Source organism: Cucumis sativus, chromosome 7 (assembly GCF_000004075.3).
Source record: "Cucumis sativus cultivar 9930 chromosome 7, Cucumber_9930_V3, whole genome shotgun sequence".
Classification (NCBI taxonomy): Eukaryota; Viridiplantae; Streptophyta; class Magnoliopsida; order Cucurbitales; family Cucurbitaceae; genus Cucumis; species Cucumis sativus.
The window spans coordinates 9734109-9756496 of NC_026661.2; the positions used below are offsets into that span (position 1 = coordinate 9734109).

Here is a 22388-nt window from a genome sequence, read left to right on the forward strand (position 1 = left end):
CTCTTGCTTTCCCAATTTTGAAGAAGTCATCCTCTAACTCATATCTGTCAAAGTGAATTACTTTGAATAATTTCATAGTCTAAGCGATAGTTTTTAGTTTTTTTAGTTTACATAGATAAAATGGAAAGACAAGAAATCGAACAATGAAACAAGAGACCTTGTGTCACACCCCATCTCGCAAGCACTTTAACGCTTTGTGTTACGCAGTATGACTTGAGCATTCCTGGCACGGTTAAACGCCAAAATATTCGACTTAAGTTCTTAAACTTTGCTTAATTGCTTAGTACCTCAAGTACTCAAATTTGAACTACACTTTAGGCGATAAAACATTACCTTGATATATTTCCTTACTAAACAATTAAGAATCATAACACAGCGGAAGAACAAAAACATAAATTTATTAACCTTTAACCAAATGTTTTACAACACTTTTCAAACAAATAAAATAGTAAACTTAAACTAAACGTTTCACCAAGCTTCCTTGCCTAGTCAACATTTCATCCTTCTCCAGCTTAGCCTTAATGCATTAACATTAAGAACTTTAACATAAGTCAAAAGAATTAGTGAGGTTTTAAGAGAAACTCTTTGGAAATACATTTCATAAACATCATCATTTCATATCAAATCACGTAAACACATCATGTTGCATAAAGACACATTAGTCTTGCATTTCTTTTGTTGAGAATCTGAACCCCATTCCCCACTCCAAGACTCATAACCTTATGTTTAGACTAATGTGATGACCTTTTCATAAACAACATCCAAGAATTTCTTGGTTCGCTCCTCGTTGCTCAGGCTGCCTAACATAATGTACATCTTTTATACATTGGTCGGCTACATTCCACCGTGCATGCATTTTCTACATGGTTGCCTTTAACCTTATGTGCACATAATAGTTAATATTTTTAAAGAATTAAGACTAATGCTTTAAAACATATTTTATCATTTATTTTAGCACCGAACATGACTTTTAAAACATAATCTTTCATTTCAAATGCTTTGAAATAATTCTTTACAAACCTCAAAACATAAACGAAAGCTTAAAATATACAAACAATTTGGAAATATCACTCACAAAACTTGGTTCTCCTTACTGCAGAACGTCAAGCTTTACTTCTTCTTCTTTTTCTTGTGTAGTAATTCCTTGATGGCAGCTTAACACTTTGATTTTCTTACAAATTCTCGTAGCAAAACTCTTAAAACATTATGTCTTCTTCCTCTATTTATATTAATCCTTAAGTTGGATTAGTCATCACAGCTTCTACTTCTACTTAAAGTATTACACGTGTAAGCTTAATATTTCACTTAATCTTTCTTAACTTCCAACTTAACACGTAACCCTTGTCAAGTCAAATTAGACATCTCCTCGCTTGATTCCTTCAGCATGGTACTTTCAAAATGCCTAGTAGTCCTTAAACGCTTGAAACCTTCTTATCTCATGTCATCCTAACACAAACTTCAAAACGCGTGCTTCTTCTCAAAATGTTCATTCAACATTTAGCTAAAATTTTGACCCTTCTATTCCAAACACAGGTCTCACACTTTGGATATTAGAATAATTTTTTCTTACAAACTTTTGTTTCTTGAGAGCATCAACCAGAACAACCTTAAATAAATGGAGATTGTGCAATGTTTTGCTGGGTTGTTTAACGATGTCGTTTGGTTGGTGATTGGATGAAGAAGCCACGAGGTTGAACTCAACTTGCTGAAGAAAAAATTCAATAATTTTCTTCTATATATTGACTAAGAAATGACTAACTCTAAAAAATGTGATGGAGGAGCTTCCATGTTGGTCATCTTTTTTAATGTATCGCTAAGATATTTTCCTAAAAATGACTAAAAAATGTCTAGGTCTTAGTTTTTAGTTCCCATTTTAGCTTTTGTTTTTAAACCTAGGGATATCTCGGGGCAACCTTAGCCTGAAATCATATTACATATGCTTAGGTTCTTCAGCTCGGTGCATCTCAAGGTCACGATGGCCTGAGAACAGTTAACCTAAATGCTTATGTTTTTCAACTCGGGGACTATCGGGGCAAGTTTCAATTTCTAAATAATTTAAGTTACATGATTTCAATATATAAATGATTTTTTGTCAATCTCATTAGAAGTTCTTTAAGCACATCACACTGAAAAGTCATTCAAATTGTAGGATCAAAATCGTTCACTTCTCGATCAAAATTAGCAAAATGTTTGGAGTTTAGTGTTTTTGGAGAATATGTACCATTCGAAATACCAAGGGTATTTTGGTCATTTTATATATCCCTATAGTTTCAATTTTTTTTTATAAAAGCAGCACAATCTCGGCCTAGAGTGACCAATAAATTTTCTTCAAAAAGTTTTTTTAATTTGAAAAGAATCTCGGTCAAGATTGACCAAAAAAAGCAAAATTACTAATTTTTTAAAAGTGTGCTACTTTTGAAATATAAAACTAAAAGACGCTAGTTTTGTCAATTTTCCAAACAAAATCCACATATGTGATCGTCTTTAAAGCAACACGCACATTCTACCATAACTTAGTGGTTTACATGATGTTAATAGGTCATTCAATAAAAAGCTACAATACCAATCAATAAAAGTCATACGTTTATTCAATAAAAAAGCTAAATGGTCAATAAAAAGTTAAAATGATCCTCAATAATCACTTAACAATCATTCAATAAATAGCTAAACGATCATTCTATAAATATCTACACGATCATTTAATAAAAATCTAAATTATCTTTCAATAAATAGCTAATCGATATATCCTTCAACAAGGTGTAAATGACTCTTTAGTTTAAAGCAAACAATCATTTAACTTTTTCTTAATGATTGTTTAATCTAGGTTACAAAAATGTCCAGTAAAATATAAAATACCATTTAGGTCAGTATGTGTAACCCAAAAAAGTGAAATAAATATGTGTCTTCGTTTAGAGAAATCTAGACGATATGCTTCAATAAAGCAAAAAAATACACAGATGCTCAAACGAATCGAAAAATGGACATTCATTATAGAACAAAGAGAAAATATACCTTAAACGAATTTGAAAGGGTCAAAATGGAGATTGAGAGACAAAGCAACGACAAAATTTAGTTAGAGTTAGCTTATTTTCTAGTGTTACGTGTAATTATGCACGCACCATTACTCCTGTCATTTAAACGGAGAAAAATAAGCAACGAGCATGCCATTGATGCATGTGGCCATATGAGTACTATTACTACAAAAGTCTAAAGTTGAGATTCCACCACCTATTAACCATTTCTTAAGGTTGAAAGACATATGAAACACAAAAGTTTTAGATGAAACTTATAATTAACCTTGAGGGGCTGTTTGTTTTACGGCCACTCTAGATTTCCATGGAGTGAGCATCTAGACCACCATATTTGTTTAGCAATATTATAAGATGCCCCGACATCTAGAGATTACGTGGTAGATGCCAATTAATAACAGACATTTTTGGTATTTAATATGTTGGCTATTTTACCGCTTTCTTATATTTTCGAAAAAACCCTATAATAATCTTTATTTCTATTTATATAATTAGAATAAATGGTCAACCATATATAATATAATTGTTTTTGTTACAACTAAATTCTTATTATCTTTAACACGATATTAGATTTTAAATTAAATTAATATTTATTTTATAAAATCTTAATAATTGTGATATTTTATTTTATTGAGAAAAATAACATATGCAAATAATATAAATTGTACTAAAAAACAAATATGTTATATAAGTTTGAACAATATTGTAGATTAAAAAATAGTCACAATAGATTTTTGGAATATTAAGTAAATTTAAGACATTCAAAGTAGAAATGTGAAATGAAACAAACACAATAATCAAAATACATGGTATGCTGTACTTTTTTTCCATTTACATAATTCTTCAATTACATTGTTAAAGAGAATCAATTTTGAGAACAATGTTTATAATTTTAAAATTGTTGATCATATTATCTTTTGCTTGTTGTGTTTCTTGTTTTATTTGTGCATTTAAAAAAAAAGAAAAGAAGAATGAAGATGAAGAAGAAAAGTTGGAAAAAGGAGAGATTGAAAGGGAGTAAGCAATATACTAAGTAGCTATTTGATCTATCTTTTCTTATCATATCATTTTAATCCGTTTAACAATGGTGAAGATGATCAATTTTTTTACCTTTAATACATAATTGTTGTCTTATTTATTTTGTTCTATTCATGCACCAAATTGTTCTTTCTTGATACAATTAAAATAAAAACATTTAGAATAATGTATTATTATAAAAATTTTAAAAATCAAAATTAAAAGTATATTTATTATTTAAGCTTCTTTAACTTTTTAAAGTTACCTTTTCTATGTAGTAGTTCTAAAGATGATAGAAATCGATAAAGTTGCATTAATTGAAGTCAAATAAAATCAAGTTTGATGTGGTAAAAACTTCAAACTACTTCGTGGAGTTTACTTTCATTTACTCTTAGAATGGTTACAAATGCCTAGAATGTTGAACAAAAGCAAATAAATTTGGACTTAGATAAATGTATTTTTAGTTTTAAATTCTTTTATATGTTATATTTAGATTATAATTTATCAAATATCTATTCTAGTCCTAAAGATGGAATGTCACAACCCATGAACCTTTGAAATGTGTCATAGAATATATAGATGTGTTTATTTCAAGATTACTTAAAACTATACATTATGCATTAAAATGGTTTATAGCTTTCTTTTAGCATAGAGCTAAGTTTACTCGTGGCTCTATGCATAGAATCATTCAAACTTAACTTGATCCATCATATTTGTTAAGTGGTTCAAAGATCCAAGGTTGATGGAGCCACAAATTTTGTCTAGTCTCTGATTTGTTTGGTCATCTAATAATACAAAATACATGTTATCTAACATGTAGTAAGAGTTGAGATCTATCTTGATTTGAGGATTTTTTTAGTATTAATACAATAGTCTTGTTTCTCAACAAAGTTAGGAATAGTTAGGTCATATCACCGTTAGCTTACTCATCGAAAGAAGTTCTAACAATCTCGAAAGATGTCTTTCTTAGACTCGAAGTTCCCATTTAAAGTTTAATTTCTCTGTTGTTGATATAGAAACAAAGTAAATATTTAAGAAAATGATGCCTTAAAGTTCTAAGAAAAGTTGCTCTTATTTACTATTTGGCCAAAAGAAAAATATATACAGTTATTGTTTGTAATCTGTATAACATTTTCAAAGAATATTTGTCGAAAATCGACATCACTATACACTAAATATAGACAACTATACAATTCGGCTCTAAATCATTGATTTAACTTAGTTCCTCTATTTCATTTTCTATGTCAAACAAGTGGAAATGCAGTGTTGGATTGGTTTTTGACAAAGGGGTTCCCTGTAGAATCCAAATCAATAACAAAGGTATCACCAGGCTTTGGATCTTCATAAAGCAATGCCTCACTTAAAGGGTCTTCAACTATCATGGTAACTGCTCGCCTAAGAGGTCTTGCCCCATAAGCTTTGTCATACCCCACTTGACAAATGAGATCGATTACTGATTCTGATAATTCCAGATCGATCCTGAGCAGCATCAGCCTCTCCTTTATTTCTTGAAGCATTAGGTTTAAGATCTCGAGCATCTGACATGAAAGAATCCAAACCAATTGTATGGGAACTCAATCAGTGTTGAAAAGATGTCCAAAACGAATAAAATATCAATCAAAGGTCTGGGTTAAGGTCTTCAATATTGATATAATTCTCTAATTTTAATTCATGTTTCAATTTCAATTTTAAACCTCAGATATGATACACGTTAAAAACAAAAATCATTTCACACACATCTAAATAAGTGTTAAAACTAGGCAAATCTTACAAAGACATGAGGGAAAATTGTATCCTGCATAAGAATTCTTTAGTAAATCAGAAGTAATCCAAGTTTGCATTTGAAAGTTTAGTATGCAAACCATTAAACTAGCTGAAGGTGAGTGCGGTCACAGTGTAGTTATTTTGAAACGAAAAAGAACAGACCAAACTAACCTGTGTCTTTTGAAGGGGTTGGAACACAACTATTTCATCTATCCGGTTCAGCAACTCAGGACGAAAATACCCCTTGAGTTCCTCTGTCACAAGAGTTTTCATTCCTGCATATGAACTTGATGTCTCATCTTCTGAAGAAAAGAAACCACCGATAGAGTGATGTCTACCCTTAATGATTGAAGTGGAACCAATGTTTGATGTCATTACAATCAATGCATTCTTAAACGACACTCTCCGTCCCTGTCGTTCCCAATTTAAAATGTAAGACCGCGAAGAACATTTTTCAATTGAAAGAACAGTAATGCATGTCTCCTTTTCAACCATGGTTTGAAAGAGAAACAATGCCAATCTTGAAGTACAATTGGTCACAAACCTGAGAATCTGTAAGGTGTCCATCTTCAAACAACTGGAGGACGATGTTGAAAACATCAGGATGAGCTTTCTCTATCTCGTCAAGCAATACCACAGTAAATGGCTTTCGTCTTATTGCTTCTGTTAATGTTCCTCCATCTCCATAGCCAAGATATCCTGGAGGCGATCCGATTAGTTTACTCACAGAATGACGCTCCATATATTCACTCATGTCCAATCTCAGCATAGCTGCTTCCTGCACGAACAGTGCGTTTAGTATCCAAATGCTAAATAGATGTTGCAGTAATATTCAAGTGGCCAGCTTAAACTCAGCAGGCAAGCTGTGCAGTGCAGGACAAATTTATGAGGGTTTTGAGTTCAACGCATAGGGGTGGACATTCGAACCAAACTTTTGTTTGAGAGTGTAATGCTTTAGGGGAGTCGTCTTAGAAACCTCGAACTTGAATGTCAAAGACAAAGTGAATAGCAGGGATGGCAAGACCATAAAAGTCTTGCTGATCAGGTTCACTGATAATCCTATAAACTAAAAGGTTCTCAATTCCTTTTTAAACGGAAACGTCATCTCAGAGATCAACAACTACTATGGTAAGGCAACAAAACTAAAAAATATTCACTATAATAAAGGTGATAATCGAACAATATACTTCAATATAAATGGTAGAGTGCTAAATAATAATAGTGAAGGCGGTATACCGATCCAAAGTAGCACCTTGCCAGAACTTTTGTTAGCTCAGTCTTGCCAACTCCAGTAGGGCCACAAAAAAGAAGCACTGCTATTGGTCGGTTGGGATCCTTGAGCCCAACCCGAGACCGCTTAACAGCTCGAGAAATTGCAGAAACAGCTTCATCTTGCCCAACAACTCGCTTTTTGAGTTGTTCATCAAGACCCATCAAAAGAATGCTCTCATCAATTGTTAGCTGCTGAACTGGGATGCCTGACCAAAGAGAAGTAACCGCTGCAATATCATCCGGTCCCACCACTACAGGTCTGGAACAAATATCAATTCTAATTAATTCTCTTTTCTGATAAAAAAAAATTGGTGGGCTAACAGAATGTTTTTCATCTCTTTCTACTATTTACAATTATTAGATCAGAGTTTCATACTCGTAATTATCTGATATTGAAGAGAAAGTGGACTCCAAGGCGTTATTCCCAGAAGTATCCGAGCTTTGTACTTCACCATCATTGAGTTTATTGGCCAGGTTCTGTTTGTATCAGAAAGAAGAGATGTGATATCAATAATGATCATGGGTTGAGCAAAAAAATAAAATATCCAAATACGATACCATGTCATGCATAGCCTGAATAGCCTTAATTTCTTGCCAATAATCATCTGGTGATTTAGAGAGTATAGAAGTCTGTAATTCTTTTCTCTTCTTATAGGCTTCCATACGAGCTCTACTACCTGCTTCGTCAATGAGATCAATTGCCTTATCTGGAAGATACCTATCACTTATGTATCTTGCAGACAGATACACAGCAGCGTTTATTGCTTCAAGCGTAAACCTGCAGTTGTGGTGAGCCTCATACTTCTCACGAATGCTTAGAAGCATTCTCACTGCATTCTCCTAAATTTAGGATCCTACCTCATTAAACATTGAAAAATGAATGATTTATCCATTAAATAAAATTAAGAGAGATAAAAATTACCTGGCTAGGCTCCTCAATTAGCACAGGCTGGAATCGACGTGCTAATGCTTTATCCTTCTCAAATTGCTTTGTGTATTCACCAATTGTGGTGGAAGCAATACACTGCCAGCAAGAAATAGTTACATACCAAAAATGATCATGAGCGGCAATCTAAGAAGCATGGACACACAACACAACACGATACAAGCACGGCAACAAGTCTGTTAGAATTAGTGGGCTTGGCCCAAGGAAGGATTTACCTTAATATCCCTTCCTTTTATATCATATGCTGTAATCTATTTATCTCCCCTCTTGTGTCATTTGTTAATATGAGAAATTAATAAGAAAGTAAATCGTGGTTTTTCTCCCAGTACTCGGGTTTTCACGTAATTCGGTGTCTATTTTATGCTTTAACATCGCACCAGACGAGGTAAAGACGAAACCCTAGACACAGGTGTAGATGAAACCCAAACAGAGACAGCCACCATCATCGTCGCTGTTGCCGTCACTGCCACCATGGAAAGCTGCTCCACCAGCTTCAGAAGACGCCGGGAGCCATAGTGGACCTACCATCAAAGTCAGCTGTGCAACCCAACGGCGGAAACCAGCCAAACGTGCTTCAACTGACCACCCCTGCACCACCGCTGCCAGGTGTCATTGTCGTAACTTTTCAAACACGGGACGAGCAATTATGCGGCACTTGTTCTAGCTCGGTGGACAAGTCAGCCGTTTGAAATCCAAAAGGTGCAGACAAACTCGTGGCACGATGTAGCCTCCCTTCACGTTTTGAGAAAATTTGGTTTTATAAAACGTGAGAGAGAAAATTGAAAAACATTGTTAGAGAAAGCATTGAAGACTGTCAATTGCAAAGAAAGCTTGAAGTGCAAAGAGTACAACAAGGCTTGGTCGGGGATTCAACTACTATGTCTCCCCTATAGTACATTTTAAACATTTTTAGCTTTGCCAAACTTGCATATAAAAATACCGAAATGTCACACTCTAGGTTGGCGACAACAAAAGGAAAGCAAATGACTAAACCAAGTATAAGACATAAATATAAGGTGGTTTGAGGATGTTCGGACATGCGGCCATGGGCAAACAATGCCTTGGACAAGCATTCTCGTGACACCAGGCGCGTACCGTCACGCACAGCTGCCCAACACCTCCACTACCCAGCTGGCCTACTCCCACCTCTACACGTTGCTGTGGCCCTCAGTTTATGGACTGCCATCGTATTACACACTGCTGTTCTTTGATTTTTTACAGCAGCCGCACGTCCATGGTACCGGGATTGATCAGGTTCATAATAAATCAGGGTTTGCAATTGGTGAATCCTCTGCGCAATTCTAACCAACCAACTTGCCGATGTATTCCAAGAACACAGTAACTTTGCTCCCTAACTTGTCCTCAAATTATATAACTAGTTCTCCGACACCATCTACAGGTGCCTTCTAGGAGAGAAGCTGAATGGCCAAAATTACTTTTCTTGGTCTTAATCGATCAAGATGTTTCTCAAGGGTTGTCACCAATTTGGCTTTTTAACAAGAGAGGCTCTCCGTCTCCCACCTGGCGATGACCTAGAACGTTTCTGGAGAGGAGAGGACTCCTTTATTCGGTCCATGTTGATTAATAGCATGAAACCACAAATAGGCAAGCCTCTGCTTTATAGAACAACTGTGAAGGATCTATGGGACACGATTCATAAACTCTATTTGAAGCGTCATAACGCTTCTCATTTGTATACGCGAAGGAAACAAGTCCATGATTGCAAGCAAGGAACTCTGGATGTCACCTCCTATTTCAATAAAAATTCTCTACTTTGGCAAGAGATGGACTTGTGGACAGAGACAATATGGGATACTTCAAATGATGGCATACAATATGCTAAACTTGAAGAAGCTAATCAGATTTGACTTCTTTGCATGTCTCAACCCCAAAGTAACATTGTTTGTGGTCGTATACTTGGACAAAGACCTCTTCCCTCCTTAATGGAAGTGTGTTATGAAGTCCTTGAAGAAGACCATACGAATGCCATGACTTCGCTGCCTCTAGTGCTAGATCCTTGACCCATGACAGTGAGAAGAATAATGAGAAACCAATCCCTATCTATGAGCATTGCAAGAAACAGTGGCACACTAAGGATTGGTGTTGGAAACTTCATGGTCATTCCCCAGGAGATAAGAAATGTTCCTCCAATGATAAACAGAATTTAGGGCGTGCTTATATGATTGAGTCTGCTAGCACTTCTCAACCATTTGGCCCACTGTAAACCAAAGGGTCCACCCTCCACTCTAAGAGCCAATGCTCAAACAGGTATGCTTTAGTCCCTTTGTCTTATTAGTGTTGATGGAAAGAATCCCTAGATCCTAGACTCAGGGGTTGCAGATGACTTGACAGGTTTCTCTAAAAATTTTGTTTCTTGTATTTTGTGTGCTAGTAATGAAAAAACCAGAACAACTGATGATTCTTTAGCCCCAATTGCTGGGAAGGGTCAAGTTTTTTCCTTTTAAAGGGTTATCTCTCCAAAATGTTTTGCATGTGCCTAAGTTTTCCTATAATTTGTTATCCATATGCAAGATCAGCCGTGAGTTGAACTACAAAGCTACTTTCTTACCTGAATCTGTTTCTTTTCGGGACTTGAGCTCAGGGAGGTTGATTGGCACCACCCGACATAGCAGGGGACTTTATATCCTTGACAACAATACCTCCAATAGTAGTATCTCTAGGACTAGTTTATTGTCTTTATATTTTACCATTTTCGAACAAGATTGTATGTTGGGGCATTTCCAGTTGGGCCACCAAAACTTTAAATATATGAAGTATTTATTTCCCTATCTCTTCTCTAAAGTTGATGTTTTCCCTTTATCTTGTGGTGTGTGTATTCGAGCCAAATAACATCCAATTTCCTTCCCCTCACAACCATAAGAACCAACCCAACAGTTCACCCTTATCCATAGTGACGTTAGGGGTCCATCCAAGGTCACTACTTCCTTTGGGAAACGGTGGTTTGTGACTATTATTGATAATCATACTCGTCTTACCTGGGTTTTTTTGATAAATCCGAGGTTTTCTTTGTTTTCCAGAACTTCTATCACACCATTGAAACGTAGTTCAATGCAAAAATTACAATTCTTCAGAGTGATAATAGTCGGGAGTTTCAAAACCATACCCTTAGTGGGTTCCTAGCCTCCAAGAGGATTGTTCACCAAAACTTATGTGCTTACACTCCTCAACAAAATGGGGTTGCTGAGCGGAAAAACTATCACCTTTTGGAAGTAGCTCATTCCCTTCTGCTATCTACTTCCCTTCCTTCATATTTGTGGGGAGATATTGTTCTTACTGCATCTTATCTCATCAATAGGATGTCTTCTCGTGTCCTCCACCTTCAGACTCCCTTAGATTGTCTCAAGGAGTCGTATCCCACTACTCACCTCACTTCTAAGGTTCCCCTTTGTGTGTTCAGGTGTACAGCCTATGTCTATAGCTTTGGCCCTAATTAGACCAAATTTACCCTTAGAGTTCAAGTGTGTTTGTTTGTTACGTATCCTCTTCATCAGCAGGGCTATAAATGTGTCCATCCTCCTTTCCGCAAATACAGTCACTATAGATGTCACCTTTCTGTGAGGATCAACCCTTTCTTTCCCGTTAGCCAATTCATGCAGGCTCCCTGTGAGGAACAAGTGGAGTCAGTTAACAGAATCTTGAGATACTTAAAAATAACTCTGGGTAAAGGATTAATGTTCAGAAAGACAGACAGGAAAACTGTAGAGGCCTATACTGAGTCTGATTGGGCGAGTCTGTTATTGACAGGAAATCACCTTCGATTATTGTATTTTGTATAAAGAAATCTTGTAACTTGGAGAAGTAAGAAGCAAGGGTTATGGCCAAAAAGCAATGTTGAAGCTAAGTATAGGGCTATGAGTTTGGGAATATGTGAGAAAATTTTGGGAAATTGACAAAACTAACATCATTTTGGTTTTATATTTCAAAAGTAGCACAGTTCTAGAAAGCTCGTAATTGTGTTTTTCTCGGGGTCAATTTCAGTTGAAATCAACCCCGAGATTCTTCCCAAATTTTAAAAGACTCTTTGAAGGAAATTTCTCGGTCTCTCTCAACCAAGTGCATCACCAAGATAGTGTTTTTTTATTCAAAATTTGAAATTGAGGTTAACTCTTCTCAGGCCAAATTTTCCATGAGAGTCCCTGAGTTGAAAACAAAAGCAATTAGGTTAAGTATTTTGGGGCCACGATGGCCCCGAGATGCACCAGGCTAAAAAACATAAGCAATTATGTCAATGATCCCGGGCCAAAGTTGCCTGAGATGACTTCGAGTTAAAAAACATAAGCATTATGTACTATGTAGTATGATATTGGGCTAAGGTTGCCCCAAAATGTCCCAAGTTTAAAAACATAAGCTAAAATGGAAACTAAAAACTAAGACCTAACACTTTTTAGTCATTTCTAGGAAAATATCTTAGCCATAAAATAAAGAAGACGACCAATGTGTAAGCTCCTCCATCACTTTTTGGGGGGTTAGTCATTTCTTAGTCTATATATAGAAGATTATTGAACTTTTTCTTCAACAAGTTGAGTTCAACCTCATGGCTTCTTCCTACAATAATAGACTTGATTCTTTATGTTTCATCAGATGAAAAGGTTTGCAAAATTTTTTGTGTGAACGTTGGTCTATTAGATCACAAAGGTTGTTGGTTGACTTGTTTAATAGGCACACCATAAAGACTTTAAAGCTAACACAAATATAATGGATTAGTTTAAAGTTCAATTTTTAGTCATAATAGGAAGAATATTGTGGAATTTATTGAACAAGAGCTCCTCTTCATGGCTTCCTCCAGTTGACTGGAGGCAAAATGACATCATCAAACGACCTTGTAAAGCATCAGATAATTCCCATTTCTTTAAGGTTGTTCTTGCTGATGCTCTCAAGGAACAAAAGTTTGTAAGTAAAAATTATTCTAACATCCAAAGTTTCTTGTTACGTTATTTTTTTCTTTGTCTTTATTTTCAAATTTTTAATGAAAAACATACTCTCTCAGTGACCAAGAAATTTCCTTCAAAGAGTTTTTTAAATTTGGGAAGAATCTTGGGGTCGATCTCGTCCGAGATTGACCCCGAGAAAAACAATTACAAGTTTTCTAAAATTGTGCTACTTTTGAAATATAAAACCAAAAAGGTGCTATTTCTCAAAATTTTCCAAAATTTGGCTCCATAAAGTTTTATCTAATCTTCATCGGGATTGTAAGGTGCTGATGAAATTATTCTGTGATAACAAGGCAGCTGTTAGCATCGCCAACAATTCAGTTCAACGTGATAGAAGTAAACATGTAGAGATTGATCGACACTTCATTAGAGAAAGGCTGGATGATGGTAGCATATGCATTCCGTACATTCCTACGAGCCAATAGGTTGCTGATGTTTTCACCAAGGGCTTCTCAGACAGAATTTTGACTTTTATGTTAGCAAGTTGAGTCTCATTGATATTTATGTCCCAACTTGAGAGGGAGTGTTAGAATTAGTGGACTTGGCCCAAGGAAGGATTTACCCTAATATCCTTTCCCTTTTTATCAATTATCATATGTTGTAAATCTTCCCTCTTGTATCATTTGTTAATATGAGAAATTAATAAGAAAGTCAATCGTGGTTGTTCTCCTGGTACTCGGGTTTCCATGTAACTCAGTTTCTACTTTACTTTACCGCTTTTAACAAAGTCAATTCAGCAACTCTACATTCCAAGTATCCTACCATCCGACAAAAAAAATCTGTTCATCGACAAGTTTTTGTCTGGTACTTAAGTATCATGGAGAACCACACTCTAAAAGTCAGCTATTGGAGTGAGAGAGTCAAGTCACATTCTAAACAATGTGGGACAAAGACATCCAATACTACCATGATTCCTAACATATAGTTCACATCACAAGATCATTTAGGTAATATAACATGAAAACAGTTAAAATTTTGCATCCATGTACATTGGATCTGTTCTTTTTGAGTTCGAGAAAACAGCATTAGCAAAGATACCTGCAGTTCTCCTCTCCCGAGTGACGGTTTCAACATATTAGCGAAGTTAAGACCAGACCCTTTACTTCCACCTCCACTTGCACCAAGCTCAGCAAGTGAATGGACTTCATCAATAAAAAGGATAATATTGCCTACAAGCCAAACATAACACAGTTGCGTAAGATTAAAACTAGTTTAATTTTAGATGTTCTTTTGTAAGTTCTGGGGACTCCTTTAGTTGAGTTTCACTTTTATATATCTGTTGTTTTCTTTCATGTTTCTCTGGGTTTCCATGAAAAAAATAATAATAAATAAATAAATTGCAGTTTACAGTAAGCCTCAACCTGATTCAGTTATCTCGTTAATTAGGGATGTAACACGTGCCTCCAATTCTCCCCTTTCCTTCGCACCAGACATGAGTAGTCCAATATCCAAGGACATTACCTGTTTGTTCTGTGGAGAAAAAATTATGTAGTTATTAATGTACTCTATATGTAAAAGTTTCGTATGTTGTTTTAATAAGATAAAGAGATAAAGCACATGAGCAATAAAGGATACAAACCATCTTCGAATTGCAAATGAAAAATCGCTTAGAATTGTGCAAAGGCAAACAGACCTTAGAATTTTAATCTAAGTGGTGTACTTCGTCAGGAAATTTCTGTAGCTATGTTGTTTTGTTGATTTTTTCCAACTTAAAATCCTCATATGTAAGTCACCCTTGTTTGTTTGGACAGGCCTAACCTCCCATGTAATTTCATTTGCTCCATTAAAACAAGTGCTGTTTTCTATCAAGAAAGGATGTCAATTTATGAAGGATCGTCATCCAAACAGAAACCTACAGACCAGGAACCTAGACTAGATGTCTGCCACCCATTCCTTGCCTCAAGAATGACAATAGATTTAAGTAGAGAAAATGTTGGATAATTCTGCACACTACCATCTGCTATCATGATCCCAACAAAAAACAAGACCACAGCGAACAAGCAAAAGATGAGATTACAACACTCCTCAGTTGCCCCTCATTCAAATTTATTTTCTAAACCTAATTTCAATTTTCATGACTGTAAGCAGACATTCTATCTAATCCTCTTTTCATATGTCCGTTAAAAAATTCTATTTATTCCTCTTAACTAATAATTCATAACTGAACAAAACAAAAAAGCATCAAATCAAATCAAATCTTAGTGTTAATGTTAGAAGGGAATACGTTAGTGTAAGAATATCAAACAGAAATTAGAAATCGTACCAACAGTACGAATGGGGCATCTGCCTGAGCAATACTGAGAGCCAACCCTTCAGCAATTGCTGTCTTTCCTACTCCACTCTCACCAATAAGAATGGGGTTATTTTTTGTTCTACGACAAAGTATCTCCACAACTCGTTCAACTTCAGAATCTCGACCAAAAATAGGGTCAATGAATCCTTCACTAGCACGAGCAGTAAGATCCACACAGAACCGAGCCAAAGCACTATTCTCTGAGAGAATATAAACATTTTGAACACCTCTTTTCCATCGTTCAAACTCAAAACAAAAATAGAACAAATATATATTCAACATCATAACCTATTACCTTTTTCTTTCTGAGAGACTTTTGTTGGAAGACCTTTTTTAGAAGTGGATTTTTTAGGCACCCATTGCAATGCACTAGATGGCTCTCTACCATCTTTGGCAAGCTCCCCTTTAAGCCTGGATATTGCTGCATCTACCAACTGTGTAACATTTACCCCTAAGCTGAAATCATTTCAAGATAATAGGTGATTCAGTACCAGTTAAGCACACACGTCTAAAACATGATGCTAATGCTGGATAGTGACATGTAGGGATTGTTGGTGCTAGGCAAGTAGACCTTTTTACTTGGTGAAGAAAGCAAGAAGACGATATTAAGTGCTTCATAATCAGCATTTTGGCATTAAAAAGGCGAAATGATTGAATTCCCCTTGTCGAATAAATATGTCAAAATAAGTTAATAAATAATGCTGATCATGAAATGGTCCACAAAATGATAAAATTATATTAATGATGATATTCTATCTAGGCAGATATACCTATTAAACGGTAGAAAAGAGAAACATAAGGTTTATGTAGAAAACCTTAGGACAGGAAAAAAACCACGATAGAGAGTCTCTTTTATTATTTTCACATACAATGAAAGTTACAAGAGAAGACAACTTTATAGGCTCTAGCAAGCCCTAATACAAAAAGGAAATAAACTTAAGGTAAAGTAAAATACTAAAATACCCTCAGGGCTAAAAGCTATCAACAGAGCCCCTTATTTCCAACATTACCAACGAAATTAAGAAACTAGGTTTCATAAATTTGGCCCTCTGATTTCTTTTGTGCCAAATTCTCCAAAAAACAACATAACCAAATCTGACCATATTCCACCAGCTTGACCCTTTTTGTAACACCGAATTGTTGGCCCTAGGAAAAGCCCAATTGGTTCCAAATATAAATAATTAGCTCAGACAGTAGTAGCAAAGGGGGATTGAAGAAAAAGATGAGAATGATCCTCCCGATCCCTCTAACATGTAATGAACCATCATGGTAAAAGGAAGTACTTGGACAAAATCTTCTTTGGAGCCTCTCACAAGTAATGGGCTTTTCTTGGATATGTATCCACATGAATACTTTGACATTTTTCCGATATTTTGCCTTCCAAATAAATTTTGAAAGAACTACTTTGTGTGAGTTATGTCCTACATTTGGACCAAGGAAACTCACATGAAACCTCCCACCACTGTGAAGAGTTCACCTTCTGGAGCCCTCCTAAAGAGAAGGTCTTTGATGATTGATAAGTTCATACAGAGAGCTCTACTTGTGAATCCAAGGGGATTGAGATTCCTTCAAAGAAAAATGTCCTCAGTCGTAAGCAAAAGACCAGCATTGGTTCACCTTAAAGATTTTGGAGTTTGTCACATTGTAAACCCTTGGTAGCAAGATTTAAGGAAAGAATTTCCAATCCAAAAAACTTCCCAGAGGAGGATTTTGTTACCCTTCCCTGAGATTGGTCTGTACCATTTATCAACAGGATCACGACATTTGGAGATGGTGGGCCACGCCTCTCTGAAACAAACATAAAATTTAGGAGAAGGGTACAAATTTTCAGGGGTGAGAGAGAATTACTGGCAGTCATCTTTCTCAATAATGCGCTTGACTCATCCATGAATCTCTGCTCTCATTAACTTAGCAGAGTAATATTCTTGTTTTAAATATTTCCAAACCCTAAACTTCCATTAATAATCACCTAATTGGAATAGAAACAATACGCCAATAGACCAGATTACTTGTTACTACTCCTCCTTTTGACAGGCCTTTCCACAAGAAATCCTGAATGCTCCCTTCAAGGTTCTTGATTACTGTCTTCTGAGATTTTGGACATGGAGAACCATTTCCAAAATATTCTTTGGTGGAAGAAAGAACCACCATAGAGCAAAGAAGTTCTGCTGCCCGCACAAGAAAAAAGGGAGAAAATGAAGGAATGCTCATAAAAAGGCATGCAAAAATTGGTGTTAATCACAAACAATTGTAATTATAAAAGGAAACAAAAAGGGTACATACACTCACAAAGTGGAGTATATGTGAATCCCACAACTAGCCCAATCTCAAGTCTCAACGCTCTTGCCCTCTCCTCAAATATTCTGGAATTTTCTCTCCCTCAAAATCTCCCATTGTCGCTTTAATCACCAGACCAAATCAATCTTAACTCATGATAATAGGTTACTATTAAACATATCAATTTCTCAGCATCAAATTGAAACTGCTATAGCTCCAAGAACGTGAAAATGTCATATGGTCACCCAAAAATATCTGCTCCGCTAAGGCATTTATCTCCAATGAAACGAATTGGATTGCCTTACCAAAAACATCAGAAGCAAACAGCAAAAAACACTAAGCAGGAACAAGAAGAACAACAGTGACTTCTAACATAAAAAACAGCCATTCGAAAAGAAAATCCAGAATAGAACTGAAGAAGAAGAATGAAAAACTATTCAGACCACATAATCAAGGAAATCTACATGAGCAGAGCAAAAGCAGGCGATATCTCCAAGTTCTTATGATAAAAAGGGGTGAAAAATCCTCCATGACAACATGTTCCAGATCCATGGATATTCAAAAGTGAGAGAAATGAATATATAACGCAACAATACCTCCTCAAAATCAACTGTATGCTTCCATCATCATCAGTAGCAAGTAAAGCAATGGAAAGGTGTTCAGGTCCAATGAAATGATGGCCCATTTGCTTGGAATACTCAACGGCGGAATCAAACACACGCTTGGTGCTGATAGAAAAAGGGACATGAGCCGTGACAGCCGCACCATGAAGACTAGTATCCGCTTCCGCATCATTGTTATGCCAAATCCCACGAACAGTCTCGCGTGCCACATGAAGTGTAAGACCGGAGTCCAAAAAACCGCCAGGAGACTGATTATGTTCTTCCTCAGCAATCAAACCCAGAAGAAGATGTTGGGTAAAAACCAAATCCTTCGAAAGGGCTTTCGCCTCTCTCTGCGAAAATATCACAGCCTTAATCGCTCGTTCCGTGAACCGCTCAAAAATGGCAGAAATGATCGGAATCCTCAACCGCCTCCTCTTCTGCTGGATTCTACCGCTGATGAAACAATTTCGGGACGTAATAAAAGAAGAGGAAAACAAGGATACAAGATTGGAAGATGGGAATCCATTGATTCGCCTTCCAGACAAATGGGAATTCGATAAAACTCCCAACGAACAAGTGGAAGAAGAAATAGAAGCCGGAGAGATCAATCGACTGCAACCATGCACATGGGTCTGTTTATGGCAATCAAACACCGAAGTTTGATTAATCAAACTGGAAGATGAGGCCGCTGGCATTCTTGTTTCAGCAGGGGTACGGGTTCGAATTGCAGAAAAACAAACAAAATCTGAAGATCCCAGAAGAAATAAGAAGAAACAATCTAGGAATCAATAAAAGAATTGGAGAGTTGGGCAGATGAAAAAGGTGGAAGAAGCAAGGAATTGCAGAAGAGTAGCACGGCACGTCAAAGGAGGAAATTAAGCAATCGGGCAAGCTGATAAAGACCCAATTGATGAAGGCATTGGTTTTTCAACGCCGACGTAGAGGACTCGGCCTTGGGACTGTACAATTTTCAGACGCAATCTATAAGAAGACAGTGCTAATGATTTGTCTTTTACAACTTTCTAATATTAAAAGGATCGTTCTTTTCGCCTCTCCTTCCTCCAACCGTGGAAGAAACTATCAAATTCAATTCACCAATGTGAAAATTTAACTTGAAATGAAATATCTACTACTTTCCTGATTGGTAGTATGGTCAAGCTTTTGCCTATTGGATGTGGCAGGTCCAGATTTGACCTTCATTTTTCTTTGTTTGTCTGTTTTCACATGGGAAAGGAGAAGGGAGGATGTAGTAATTCTCTAGTTCTTGTTGGTACTCATGGATGATACCTGTGCAAGTTGCTTATTTGTTATGCTCTTCACGATTTCCCTCTATATGTGCTTATGCCTTATGTTCTCCACGCTCGCGTTTGTGTCCATACATGTATGACGTTGATGGACCTACTAGCCCCTGAATCATAATATCCTAAACCAAATGTTGGCGGCATTGTCATCAGACTTCCATTTGAGACATTTCTTCCACATCATGGCAAACCTTGTTGAGTTCAATTTCTTCCACTTGAGCATGCTCTCTATGAACTGGTGGAGATACAATAGCTACATTATACATATAATGTATCTCCTCCACATACCTCTCTTTATTATTTGATATATCAAGAATCTGTTGTAGATCATTTGCAACATCACAAAGTCTATGGTTGTTCGTTCTACGTGAATTGTAAAATATTTAATTTAGTACATAATTTAAAGTAATTATATAATATTTAAATATGTACCGGATGACTTGCAGTTGTTCTTAGTTGAGTGATATAGAGTCTCGTAATATTATTATATCATTTGATGTATTCTTGAGTTACATCTCTATCAAATTGTTGAATCGAACCTGAACTCATCACAATAAACTTTCTACGAGGTTGTCATCGCATTACCAAATGTATGATTATGTCTAGCCAATCAGTTGTTCTCAAGTCAATGTTTTGCAGAAGTGGCTTTCCATTACAAAAAAATGGACAAAATATCTATTACATTTTTGTAAGACTCCCAAATAATCTGAAATATAACACAATACATAATAAAGAAATACTAATATGGAATATCACACATTACATAATAAATAAATACTAAAGTATAAAAAATCAAGTTCGGTATTGACATAACTTATCATGATGAAGAAGGCCAAAAATGTACTTATATTGACTAACAGAGGTGTTCAAAAAACTTAAAAAACACAACAAACTCGAACTACCCAACCCAAACCGTAAGAGTTGGGTTTGTTCAAATTATATTTTGGGTTGAGTTAGGGAATTGAAAACAAATGGGTCATGTTATCGAGTTAAGAAATTTAGGGTCAAGTTGACCCGATCCGACCTGGTTTAGAGATATTTATATATAAAAAACCCTAAATAACACCCTTTTTATTTTGGACGTCACATTTGGGTAACATCACATTCTGAATCCGTTGGACATCGCGTTTCAGCCCTTACATTTTAGTGACTCATGTTCTGAATCCGCCCCACCCCAAGAACTTGATTTTTTACCTTGTCCTAATAGCAACAGTGGTTACCAATTATGAGTGTAAGGATAGTAAACCATTTTCTTAATCCTAATCAGCTGTAAATAATGTAGCATGCCCCTATAATGGAACCAGTGACATTCAACTCACTCTTTGTCAAGTTTCTTTCTAATTTTACGCTATATATTTCCTTAATTTCCTTTAACTAAATATAAGAGTTCATTGATATTGTGGTTTTTCTTTCTTTGATGTATTAGGTTTTTACCCTTCTTCGTTACGATATAATTTCTTCTATATTTAAATTATTGTAGATAGCTTTCTAACCAGCAAAATTTTGTTGACCTTTCTACATCTGAAGCTTAGTTGATTCCACGGTTTAAAGCTTAGTTGTCCATTAAAAGAAAGTGTTATTAACAACTAAACTAACTCTATGAAATCCTAAAACAAAAGCAACGTGACAGTCACATCACTAAGACATATTTAACATTCTCATCTATAGACATACTTACAATATTCAGATTTAGCTAGTAACTACTAACCACTAGGCACACAAGTGTTAAACAACAAGACTGACACAACAGACTATCAACAACAAATCAAGTTCGAGGATCACGATTTCTTCCTAAAAGTTGGAAAACATTTTAAAAAGGGTGAGCTAAAAAGTCTTGTGAATGTATATTTGAAAACATTTACCTTAGCAAGCTATGTTTGAGAAGACTAAGTAAAATAGTCATCAACTTGAAAGACTATATCAAATAAAACATTTTAAAGAGAAACTCTAATAAAGCATCTTGCTTAATAAAATAATTTTCTATTCCTTTTATAACCTGAAGTAAATTCGGTCATGTTAACTTGACAACTCAATACCACCATGCATAATAAACTTGGTCATGATATTATCATGCTTGAACTTAGTTAAGATAGCATAGTAAGATTGAGACTATCCTACCTGAACTCGGTGGTAGATGGCTAAGTGGTCAGTAAAGCCCCATACCCATGATACTCTGTGCACAATGACCATATATAACTTAGTGTATAGAATGTACATGATTTTAAAATCTATTCATGCTTGTAAGTTTCTTTCTAAAATAGTAGTCAACAATGTTGGAATTTATGTCCTAAAACTTGCAGTTTGTGGTTAAAATTATTAATAAAGTGGTTATTGAGAACTTTAATGAAAATAAAATATCATAATCTTGAATCCAATAAACTAAGATCCCGAGGCTATCTAGAGTAGAATTGAACTTTATGTAGAGACATAAACGTGGATCAAGTTCGAGTATATAACCTAATAGATCTATAGTGTATGAATAAAGTTCGAAGCCTTATTATGATAAAAACACTATGGATGTGACCCACTTTGTAGTTAGTACAAATGATGTATTCCTAAATCATTCATATAGTGACATTAAAGTGGAGATATCTTATGTAAAGAGTTTAAATAAGATTTGAACCATAAAATAATCGCTTTCTGGGTGTTTAATTGGAGGAGAGAAAGGAAATGGTTAAGGGGGAAAATGAATAAGTTTATTCCCCCTTAATCCTTTTTAATTCTTCTATTTCTTCCTCTCAATCCCCCTCTTTCCTTCTCCTAGTCATTCTCTTTCTTGAATAAATACAATCACATCAAACTTTTCTCTTTTTCCAAAATATAAATATATTTTCTTAATAATTATATTTTAACAAATATAATTATCTTTTTATTTTTTCATAACATTTATATATATATATATGTATCCACATATACATATAATTATCAAATT

The 22388-nt window shown here is 35.4% G+C and overlaps 1 protein-coding gene across 1 annotated transcript; it reads right to left on the reverse strand.

Annotated features, from left to right (window-relative positions):
- Nucleotides 1–5093: 5093 nt before the first annotated feature.
- On the reverse strand, nucleotides 5094–19230 carry LOC101219241 (chaperone protein ClpD, chloroplastic). The gene is made up of 12 exons (XM_011660647.2): nucleotides 18147–19230; nucleotides 15569–15729; nucleotides 15244–15473; nucleotides 14342–14450; nucleotides 14019–14149; nucleotides 8005–8106; nucleotides 7641–7922; nucleotides 7459–7559; nucleotides 7047–7341; nucleotides 6355–6588; nucleotides 5982–6221; nucleotides 5094–5584 (listed from the first exon to the last, which is right to left on the reverse strand). The coding sequence occupies exons 1-12, from the start codon at nucleotides 18848–18850 to the stop codon at nucleotides 5291–5293; spliced, it is 2883 nt and encodes a 960-aa protein (XP_011658949.1). The 5' UTR covers nucleotides 18851–19230; the 3' UTR covers nucleotides 5094–5290.
- Between the last annotated feature and the right edge of the window lie 3158 nt (nucleotides 19231–22388).